Genomic DNA, 11,245 nt, shown 5'->3' on the forward strand with positions numbered 1-11,245 from the left:
TTGTTATGTGTCACTGCTCTTATGTTTCAATTTCATGGCACTTAGCTCTTGTTTCATATTCTCAAGTAACGATTGGGCATAGTGTTTTGGCGTCTTTACAATTAGTAGGCTAAGGAAATGATCATGACCGGCCAGTGATGTTGACTTGAGGTATAGGGTAAAATTCCTGGTGCAATCAGGAATCTATTTTAGTAGTCATTGTTTTTGGAATGCCGTGATGATTAAGTCAGTTATCCAAGGCTCGTTAACTGATGTCGAAGACGGACTATAGTACTTGTGCGCTCTCATTATTTGATGCGACGATGAAGAGCTATTGGCTGAGAAAAAACACTGAACAAGATCGTTAAACCAGGTTTTCCAGCAAGCTATAATTGACATGGGCTTCTTTGGTCAGGTGACCTCACTGTGAGGTGAAGTGGTTCAATTCAGCAGGAGGAAAAGTATAAAAAAAAAAGGTAAAGTTGATCTCTATTTCATCTAAACCTTGTTTTCCGTAGGGAAATGAAATTTCACAAGAGACTCTGATCTCAATGGACAAAACTGAACCTTACGTGGGACGATATAGGCGGGCGCCAAACCATTGACTTTCCCACAAAAAACCCTTGGGAGACCCATCATTCTTCCGTTCATACACACGTTCAACGTGGGCAGGCACCAAACCATTGACTTACAGCAAAAAACATTATTGCATCCATCGTTCTTCCTTTCATACATACGTTAGGTCGACCATGATCGTGGAGAAGTACATCAAGATACGGTGCTTCAAGTCGGTGTCAAAAATAAAAAAGAAAAAAAGTTGGGAGGTGATTGACTTTTTGGTCTTGTTTCCGTGTACGTATGTATATCTTTTCCTTTCCTCCCATGCCCATTCCTGGAATTTATGATCTGAGTGGAATGACTTATCTTGTGGGTATCATCCTCTTCCTTATTCTTCCTGTTTGGTGCATATTCTCACAAGCCCATCTCTATTTTGCCATTACATTTGAGTTCTGATTTCATGGCACATGGCAGGTAAAACGCTTCTTAGAATCGAAGTCCTCGTTATCAAAATCTAAATCTACTCTTTGTGGGTAGTGTCGAGACGCACGTCAAAGCTATTTACTTCTTATTGCCGAGAGATTATGTTCTCTAAAAAAGGAATTTGACGCATTGTCAAAAGCTAAATTTGCATAAATTATTTTATTTAGAGAGGTTATGTGAACCTAAATGTAGATCACAAAGCATTTATTTAATCTACTAAACTAGTTAAAGCCCTGAAAGCATTTCATGTTGGATGAGATAAAAGATTTTTCTTTCCTCCAACCCGTCAATCGGATCGAAACTAAACATGGAAAAAGAATAGAAAAGAAATCTCTTATTCTTCTCCTATTTACATGTATATGTTTGCATGAATTAAATGCTCACCTTCCGGCCAAAAAAGAGATAAATTGCCTATCGCTTTCAGATTGACAGGTGCTTTCTCTATCTTGTCGTCTTTAGAGGCCAATGAGCTGGGAAATGCGAATCCCAGTCCAAATTCAATCTCCAAACTCATCGAGTAGTCAAGCAATAAGGCTCCTACCATATCGTTATTGATCTCATGCACGTTACTTTACGCGGACACGACAACCCACGAGTCGGATGATCCGCGTGCAGTTTGCTGCACTAGGCCCCCCTTCGATGCATGATTAACGATCCTGGCCATCTCCAGTCCCCACGCATCACAGAAACAATTCGTGCTGTCATTGTATTTATTGACTTTGCAATCCATTTTGCCATTAATCTGGCGCGTCCCAAGTTTGTATCTGATTTCCGGCAGGTAAATGAAAGTTTTGTTTTTGGAATCGATAGTGTAGATCAATCATTTCTGCGAGGTAGGACCTGCTGGCAATCTTCGCATCTCTAAGTTCCAATTAGTTTAGGAATGGGTAATGTGCAATATCCTTTAGCCAGTAGCAAACTAGGGTCGCGATTGAATAGTACTTGCCGTTCAACAAGTATATATGGAAGTATATATATATCTTCCCAAAAGAAAACATTCATCAAAAGGAGTTTTTAAGATTTCAATACAAAGTCGATTCCTATCATGTCACTCCATGTAATTTGTCAATTCCACCACGTAACCAACTAATAATCGTAGCTGTAATGAGTAAATGAATCTTCCCTCCAGAGTATTTCCATTTTGCTGCATCACAAGACCAAAGCCAAGGGTGCCCGATTTTCTATCCCTGCCATCCCCATTAATTTAGACTCGATTCGAGATTCATGATCGAATTGTCTGTGAAACCCCACGGACTCAACGGAATCTAGAGAAACGATCGGAAGGCATGATACACAGGAATTCACACCGATGAATGCCGCAGATGCAGATCAATTTCGACCAATGTGTTCATGCTCTTGTCGAGCCAAAAGAGGAAAAACGAAGCACGTTGGTTGGGGCAGGACAGAATTTACATGGAGACGTTCTTCCCCCAATTGGGTAATGAAATGATATCGGTGTTCGACCAGGGCTCCAAGCAAGACGGCTAGCTATGCACTCAGCCTCTAACCCACGCCCATTTAATTGGTCAAGCTCGACCTTATCCGCTGCGACGTCTGGGTCATGTTCCAGTTTTGTCGAAACAAAGAACAGTCTCGAAGCTGCAAAATGGGGGAAAAGACAATATATATATAGTATTTTTGGTGGTTCTGTGACAAATGGACTGTTACTTTCAAGGTAATTGAACGTGGTGGTGGGAGGAGAATTGACTGTTTTGATAGTTGGAAGGCAGCTGGCTCTCGCCGCCTCCAAACTGTCTCGTTCCACGGCTAGAGCTTTCATAAACAGCGTACTGCAACCGAAAGCCGAGTGTTTCCACCGAGCTTGCCAAGTTGCAACAAAGAGACTCTGCTATCCATCTTTGAGCATACGTTTGTCTTAGCTCTGTTGATACCTAAATTTTGACAATCCGATCATTCACTTATTGCATTAAAAATTAGAGATTAATTTTTAACCCATAAACAAAAATATTAGAATTAAATTACATAACATATAGTTTTAGGAGCATTTTTTTTTATTGCAATTACATTGGACTAGTGATGAATGGATTTGACTTGATGGTTCTAAACTTTAATTAGACGAGTTGGATTAAGCCCATGGTGAGAGGAAATTGGCTATTTTCTGATGACTGAAAATTGACTTATGAGGAATGACGATTTTATATATTCAGTAAATCTTTCATATATTCATGCAATATACACAGATATATTTCGCGGCAGAATGGAAATTTCGGAAGAAATGTTAAAATAATAAGAGGGAATATTGCACGTGAGAGGAATATTTTTGGTGATACTAAAAAAGTATCAACACGGGAAAGAAATGCATAAGAAATTCGCATGCAATTGGTCTACGAGGGAAATAAAATATAGGAAAGGAGATGTAGCATGCTTGTTCAATATTGGAGAAGGGAAAGAAATTGTGTTTCTTTCCTTGCTGGGCCTTTTTATTTTGAATATATCTCTTCTTGTCCAGTCCAGGGGGGGTCCGCAATTCTATTCTAAAAGCACTTTGAGCGATACACGCCAGAAGAAGAGAGAAAAGGGAGACGGCGGTTTTGTCTTCTTTAGATGGTCCCATTGGGAGCTAAGAGGGAAAATAGTGAAGTTCCTCTGGCAATTGCACATGGTCTTCACATGGTTTTTCCACATGCCATTATCCTCACCATGTCGTTGGTTTAGCCCCACGTGAATTTTTCTTGCTGCAGGTTTTCTTAAGTCAAATTGTAGTCCAATCTCGACGCTGCCTTTAATGTTTGTTAGCAACTTCCGCGGTGATTAATTGCCATCACAGGCAAAATTTCTTAGACGATTACCCGGCTTCTAAATGACCAGTAGCTTCCAACTACCAAAAGCAATTGCTCCGGAATCCCCAACCGTAGAATCCCACGTGCTGAGCTGCAACTCTTACGAGCCGCTTGTGATCCACTGCGAGACCACCGGTTGTCCTTGCTGTCCTTGACCATCCCAACCGTGGAATCCTACGTGCTGAGCTGCAACTCTTATGGGCTGCTTGTGATCCACCGCGAGACAACCGGTTGTCCTTGACCATCGTGTGATTGTGTCACACCGAGCCTCCAACACCCCCACTCACGGTATATAAGTAGTCAATGAGTCCTCCTTGGCTGTGAACACGCCACCGATACTCGCTAACGCATTGTTGCCGCTTGCCGCCATTTGTTGCTCCTCACCGTCGAGGAACCGGTCACGATTTTGGTCCGATTGCGTTGCAAGCAAATTTGGAAAGAATATCCTCGACTTAAGTAAGATGCACATCTCTAGTATATTTGCATATTTTACTGCCTAATATATGTCTATTAATATCTAACATGCATATCTATGAGTGATAGACATATCTCCCAATTAAGATTTATTTCCTAATTCGCAACCGCATATAATCTTTGATTTCACCTATAAGGTTTTAGATGGAATTATTGATTCCGCGGGAATATTTAAAATTGATATTTTGATCTTTAAGACTTAAGACCAACTAATCATTTTTATTTGCGAAATTTCAAGTTGGTTGGATATTATTTTCTTATTAAAATTGATTGGATGATATATGATCTTGAGTGATTTGGTGCTTATCTTACTTTAATTGCTTTATTTATCCCAAAAATACAAAAAAGAAAAAGAAAAAAGATTGCATTTGCATATCATGTACATTAGAATTGATTTCCTAGATATAATTGCATGATAGAATAATTAGATACATTTCTAATTATATTAGAATGCATGTTTAGATGATATCTAGGTTATATATAAGGATTAAATTTCATGTCGAGATAAATTTCTAAGTTAAGATAGGATTCAGATTAGTCTATTTTCTAACTTAAAAAAGATAATATCTCATTTTAGTTAGATTTTTATTATTAGTAATTTTTAATTGCGAATCTTTATAACAAAATAAAAAATATCATGCGCATGTCATATAGAATTAGGTTCATGAAATGCATGTCATTTAGTTTTTGTTGCTAGATCCATATAATTAGAAATTGCTTGTCATTAGAATTAGGCCATTTAATTAAATTGCATGACATATACCTTAAATTTCATTAAACAAGAGAAAATCCTAAAAAATTGAGTGACTGCGTGTTAATTAGAAATCATATGTAGGGTTGTTGATGTGAACTATGAGGTAAGTCTCATAATTTATTTATTGTTTTTTTTTTAATTTTGTCGGTGTTAAATTGGTAGTTTGCGCACCCGCATAATCACCTTAAATTAAAATCAATTCAAGCTACCTGCAAAACATTTTTTCAAAATAAAAGAGAAATGTATTGAAATGACATTAGAAAAATTTAGCGTGATCAAGTTCCCGAACTCACAATCTCTAGTTCATAGGAGTAAAGTAAATTTCCCGTTATTTTACTCGGGTTTTTAATCGACCCACCAAAAATAGATTAGTGACAACTCATAATTGAAAAATTATTTGCATGTTAAGAACTTGAACATAAGTGAATTGGTATGGGCTTGGGAGAGCTCGAGCTAAGTTTAGGCTTAGTAATCAATTAGCCAAACCCTAGGTGGTTCACCCGAAGTTAGGTCGCAACAAACTCTAAAATCATGTGAATTTCATTTGTAGTTGTCAAGATTGAAAGTTTAACATTGTATCGTGAGCATACCCACTCAATTTATTGGGGGATAGAAAATTCACGAGATATTATTATTTACCAAGTTCTAATGCAAAGGTACAGCAATGAGGTACTTGGTCCTTCCCATCACGAGGAGAAGCGGAAGGTTTCAATTTTGATTTCTATCTTCAACTCCTTGTCCTCGTGTTTTCTCCAATGATCTATCGTAAATATACTTTTGGCTTTGTAATTAATTTGGTGTGGTTGGTATGAGAATTGTCATTTTCGAATTTGATCGCGATTAGTAGTGTTGCCGACTATGATGCATTCCTTTTTCCTAACCCATTTTACGCATGAGGTACGAGTCGGCTGTACATTTCTAAATACTGCAACACTCATCATTTGGAAACTCGGTGTGAAAATTTCAATAGTTTACTACCTTCTATGGACAACCGTGTCAGTACCAAACTTGGCGTCCAATTTGCATGCTTTTGAAGAAACTTAGGCATCGATTAACGTCAGGAGGAATGGGCCTATTGTATCCGAGACACTCATCTTTAAGCATCCGCCGGTCGGTGACGTTTCATCGGAGTGTGGGAAAAGCAAGTCGACCAAGACATATACATTTTCTTTTTGAATTTCAGAACGCAATGTGATTTCAATCCGCCGGTTCATTAGCTTGCTTCTGTATGTTAGCTGGGCAATGAATGCGGCAGAATACTTTCACACGTCACGGGGAGCGTATATAACCATAGACCAATTGACCACCATCTGCAAACTTGATATAGAAATGGGAGCTAGTTGATATTTGCATCCCGACAGGCTAGGCCAATAAATACGGGCCATTGTAGGTCATAACTACGAAAACGCAAGGAAACATCCAAGGAGCTGGCAAATGGAGGAACTCCTTGAAAAGAAAAAAGAAAAAGAAAATAGAGGGTAATGTAATAATTTTCTCACAGAGAAAAGGTTATCTCCATATCAAACCTTTTTGTATATGAAGCGTCTTGCCCTTCAGACACCAAAACACAAAATTTCTCACTTTAGCAACTTTGATGTTATCATAGAGCCCAAAAAATGTTCCCTGAAGTCTTCTTCTTCAAGTCTCTCGCATTCTTCCTCTATCAACTAATCCTGGGGAAGCTCACGACAACTAGAATCCTCAACCGCAGTGGAGGTAACGTCGGCGCGCATGCGAATTTTATTAAGTACCAGAGATTACATTCTCTTGCTCACAGACAAGACCTACACGACCAAACCATCGTGTTTGACGTCGAAGGAGCTTTGCTAAGGTCCTGCTCTTTGTTCCCTTACTTCATGCTCGTGGCCTTCGAAGCAGGGGGCCTCATGAGGGCGCTATTGCTTCTCATGACATACCCATTTTTAGGGTTTTGTGATGCTGAGCTAGGGTTGGAGATAATGGTCATGGTTTGCTTCTTTGGGTTAAAAAAAGAAAGTTTCAGGGTGGGGAGTGCTGTTTTGCCGAAGTTCTTGCTTGAGGATGTGGGTTTGGAAGGGTTTGAGATGGTGAGGAAGAGAGGAGGAAAGAGAGTGGGAGTGAGTGGGCTTCCCCAAGTGATGGTTGAGAGCTTCTTGAGGGATTATTTGGAGGTTGACATGGTGGTCGGGAGGGAGCTTAAGGTGGTGTGTGGGTATTATGTGGGGCTTATGGAGAGGAGGAGGCGGAGTGTGGTTGATGAGTTGGAGGAGATGTTTGGGAAGGAAACTTCTTCACTATGTGGTCTCATCGGCATTAACAGCTACAAGAAGTCCCTCCAACATGATCCTTTGTTCTCAAGATGCAAGGTGAGTGGTGAAAGAGTTCTCTCTCTCTCTCTCTCTCTCAACCCCGCGGTGGTGCTTGTTGTCGTCTCGCATAGCTTCCCCTATCTCAATTTGAAAAGATCTGAAGACACGATCACCACTTCTATATGATTATCATAAATAAGAGATCACTTGGATATTGCTATAGTTCAAGGTGACAAATAACATCTAAGCAGTGGCATGATCGCCTCTCTCCTCCTTGCTCATTGATTAGTCTTTCGTAGTGGTCATTAGATCACATGGTATTTTCATATAACTCTATCATCACCGTTCCTTTAAAATCAATTCCATCAAAGTTGTTATGAATCATGGAATTTTTTATATCTATAAAGTTGCATGGACAAAATCTATCTAATTAGCAATATATGCCATTGCCAGTTCATCTTCTTGAAATTCTCTTTTCATATACCAAAGGCGTGAAACTATTCACAAAATGCAACTGTATATGTTTCACACAAATTTGTCAGTGCTAAGACATATACCATTTCACATGTTCCATCACTTTCTCTCGCATTAATATTTCCATGTTGTCATCACACAAGCAAATTGTCATACTTTCTAAAAACTCGCCAATAAGTACGGTGCTTATGCACATCCAAGGACCTGGGTATACTTTTTTGTCCATACGTGCATAGATTATAGTCTAATGCCAAGTCTTCTTTTGCTTTCCTTTTCCACAGGAACTATACCTAGTGAGCAAATCAGACGATAGAACCTGGCATCACCTCCCAAGAGAAAACGACCCAAAGCCACTCATCTTCCATGATGGAAGATTAGCCCTAAAACCCACCCCAATCACAGCCTTAGCCATCTTCATATGGCTCCCATTTGGCATCTGTCTTGCCCTCTTGAGAGCCATCATTGGCATATTCCTACCCTTTAATCTCTCCACCGCACTCCTAGCCTTCTCTGGTCTCCACTTCACAGTATCACTCCCCACAACCCTAAACAAGACCAACACCAACATTGACAACAATCATACTAAACCTAAAAGGACCAAAGGCCTTCTCTATGTTTGCAACCACAGGACACTCCTAGACCCTCTCTACCTCTCATTCAGCCTCAAGAGGAACTTCACTGCCGTCACCTACAGCCTCAGCTGGGTGTCAGAGATCTTGTCCCCGATCAAGACGGTGCGTTTGACACGCAACCGGGACAAAGATGCGGCAACGATGGAGAAGCTTCTTCAACAAGGTGACCTGGTCATTTGCCCAGAGGGGACCACGTGCCGAGAGCCCTTTCTGCTCCGGTTCAGCCCATTGTTCTCGGAGATGAGCAACGAGGTAATCCCCGTGGCACTCGAAGCGCATGTCGGCATGTTCTATGGCACGACCGCGGGCGGGCTCAAGTGCTTTGACCCACTCTTCTTTTTCATGAACCCAAACCCAAGGTACCGCCTAAAGTTGCTTGAGAAAATGGTGCTTTCTTCTGGGGTTTGCAATAATTATGCTAATAGTGAATGTCATGAGAGTGAGAAGACGATAAGGTTTGACAGGGCAAATTATGTGCAAAAGGAGATTGGCAAGGCTTTGGGGTTTGAGTGCACAAGGCTCACAAGGAAGGATAAGTACTTGATCTTGGCCGGTAATGAAGGGATTGCTAGCAATAGAAATTGATAAAAGAAAGACCAAAAAAAAAGAAATTAAAGTTTTATACTATTATCCTTTTTAATGACCCCACTATTATAATTTTCTCTCTCTCTCTCTCTCTCTCTCTCTCTCTCTCTCTCTCTATATATATATATATATTTTTTTTTGGGGTGATTTGTGATGTTGGATTGATGATGCTACCAGATAGGTATTTGGTGAGGTGTTTGTATATGACAATAAAAAAAAGATTAAGGTTTTATGGGATGTTTATTTGCTCATCACAGTATGATATATGGTTCAAGTGATAATAGAAGGACTCTTAGGAGTCATGACACGGAATAACTGTCGCATGACTAAACTAGTGAAGTTTCCTGACTAAACTCGTGACATTGCTACCGCTAAAGTTTTTTTTTTTTAATTTGCGGCAGACATTTTCTAGAAACATTGGTTGCACATCTAAACATGAATACAACAAATTTTGGAAATTGAAGCATGATACCTTGGATTCGGTCGGTCGCTATATAGCTTTTTGTCCGAGAAATAACCGTCTCTTTTAGGATAAGTTAAAGATAAGATGACTCACTGCTAGAGATGGATTTGCATATACACAGCTAGTCATTGCTCACCAAACACTTTGATCTTTATTTAATTTCCTTTTGGCCACCTACTGATGAGCTAATGTTGGAGTCGCCATAACCAGAAATTAAGGTTGCTTCTGACCATCCAGATTTCTTTTATTAAAAAACACAGGCTTAAAACTGCTTTGAAATGTTTTCCTCGATGCATCCAGAAATAAGACAAGAATATTGACACGTTTTGTTTTTCCTAACTCATCCATGTATGAAAGGGTAAAATGCCACAAACCCATTGCAGACGGAAGACAATATATTCCGAATTTAGGTATAATTACATTCGGATTGCCGAAATTGACTAACTGATCAACCTGCTTGACTGGTTATAAGGATGATAACATAAATCCACTGATGTCCGCTGTTGATCTTGGACGAGGATATTGTGCATAATAGGACATTGATCAGAATCAACTTCTTGAATTAACAGAACTGCTACATGAGCAGGACCATGTAGTACTGGATAATCTATTTCTTCAGTAAAGTAAAATAAGCACTTCAAACGCTTGCCAGTAAGCATGATTCTAGTTAGAGTAATGTCAAACCCCCGGTCCTATCCCTCACAAACCGCATTCAGATGGTATGGGATCACGTTTGGGTACCACAACCCCAATGTCCAAAACGCTTATGACCACGAGTGAATGGTAGGTGTCAATCATCGCTGATGATGCTATGCCATACCATTTGAGTGTGCTTGTGGTATTTGTTGAGTTTAGTCTTCAATTGATGATATTTCTACTGAGATGGATGCATTAGGTCCTCCGTATATCATGAATTGTCAATTTCAGATGCCGCATGAAGACCTGAATGGCGTGTGGGTGCGTAAAACATTCCCCTAACTTAAGACTCGAAAATCAGCTTGTCATGAGATGTGGCTGGACCAAAGCGATAAGCCAGTGTAGTTCAACTCTATAAGCTTCATACTCGATATCACAGGCAAAGGTTCACACTACTGGGAAAAGACATTTGAAGTTCCCATAGAGCCAATAATTTCCTTTCCGACTAGTCAATCATTATAAAATAGGAATATGCCACTCCATTGGCGTCGGGTTCTTTCGTTTACTTGTTCGGTTCTTGCTTGTTGCTTAATTGGCCAAGCGAGTCTGACTAAACTAGAAGTTATGGGGATTGTCGATCAAATACTAGCCGTACTAGAGGTCCTTACAAAGATTTATAACGTTAACAGGTCTACTGCAATAGAATTTTGATCTTATAACATTTGTCGAATTCAAAATGAACATCCTCTTGACCTTGACAGGTCGCTAACACCCTGTAGTCCATCTTTTCTGCGAGTTGTCTCTGAGTCTGCGAAGTGCGAGTGCATGAAAGGCGGATCAAAGGATCTTTACTATGTTCAGGCTATTAAGTATAGGTCATCGAGTCCGCATAATCAGCGGTCACGATCAAGTAGGTTTTGCCGATGTATAGACTCGATGCCTCATACGGAGGACGTACATTGCAGACTGTTGGTAAAATCTGTGGGATCATTGTCCCAATCACCAACCGATCAGCCTGAAATAATTGGATCCACTTGAGTCCAGAGTGTGCTTCTACAAGAGAGAGGATCAATTGCCCCAACTCTCTCTCTCTCTCTCACATACACACACACACACAC

At 40.0% G+C, this 11,245-nt stretch overlaps 1 protein-coding gene across 1 annotated transcript; it reads left to right on the forward strand.

Moving 5' to 3' along the window:
• The first annotated feature begins 6,394 nt into the window (after positions 1-6,394).
• LOC104427981 (probable glycerol-3-phosphate acyltransferase 3) lies at positions 6,395-9,106 on the forward strand. The gene is made up of 2 exons (XM_010040986.3): positions 6,395-7,394; positions 8,093-9,106. Exons 1-2 carry the CDS (start codon positions 6,666-6,668, stop codon positions 9,026-9,028), a joined length of 1,665 nt encoding a protein of 554 aa, XP_010039288.1. The 5' UTR covers positions 6,395-6,665; the 3' UTR covers positions 9,029-9,106.
• The last annotated feature ends 2,139 nt before the right edge of the window (positions 9,107-11,245 follow it).

Source organism: Eucalyptus grandis, chromosome 11 (genome assembly GCF_016545825.1).
Source record: "Eucalyptus grandis isolate ANBG69807.140 chromosome 11, ASM1654582v1, whole genome shotgun sequence".
Lineage (NCBI taxonomy): Eukaryota > Viridiplantae > Streptophyta > Magnoliopsida > Myrtales > Myrtaceae > Eucalyptus > Eucalyptus grandis.

Coding starts and splice junctions, on each gene's coding strand:
- LOC104427981 (XM_010040986.3), top strand. CDS start 6,666: ATGTTCCCTGAAGTCTTCTTCTTCAAGTCTCTCGCATTCTTCCTCTAT. Junction 7,395..8,092: donor CTTTGTTCTCAAGATGCAAG/GTGAGTGGTGAA, acceptor CCTTTTCCACAG/GAACTATACCTAGTGAGCAA.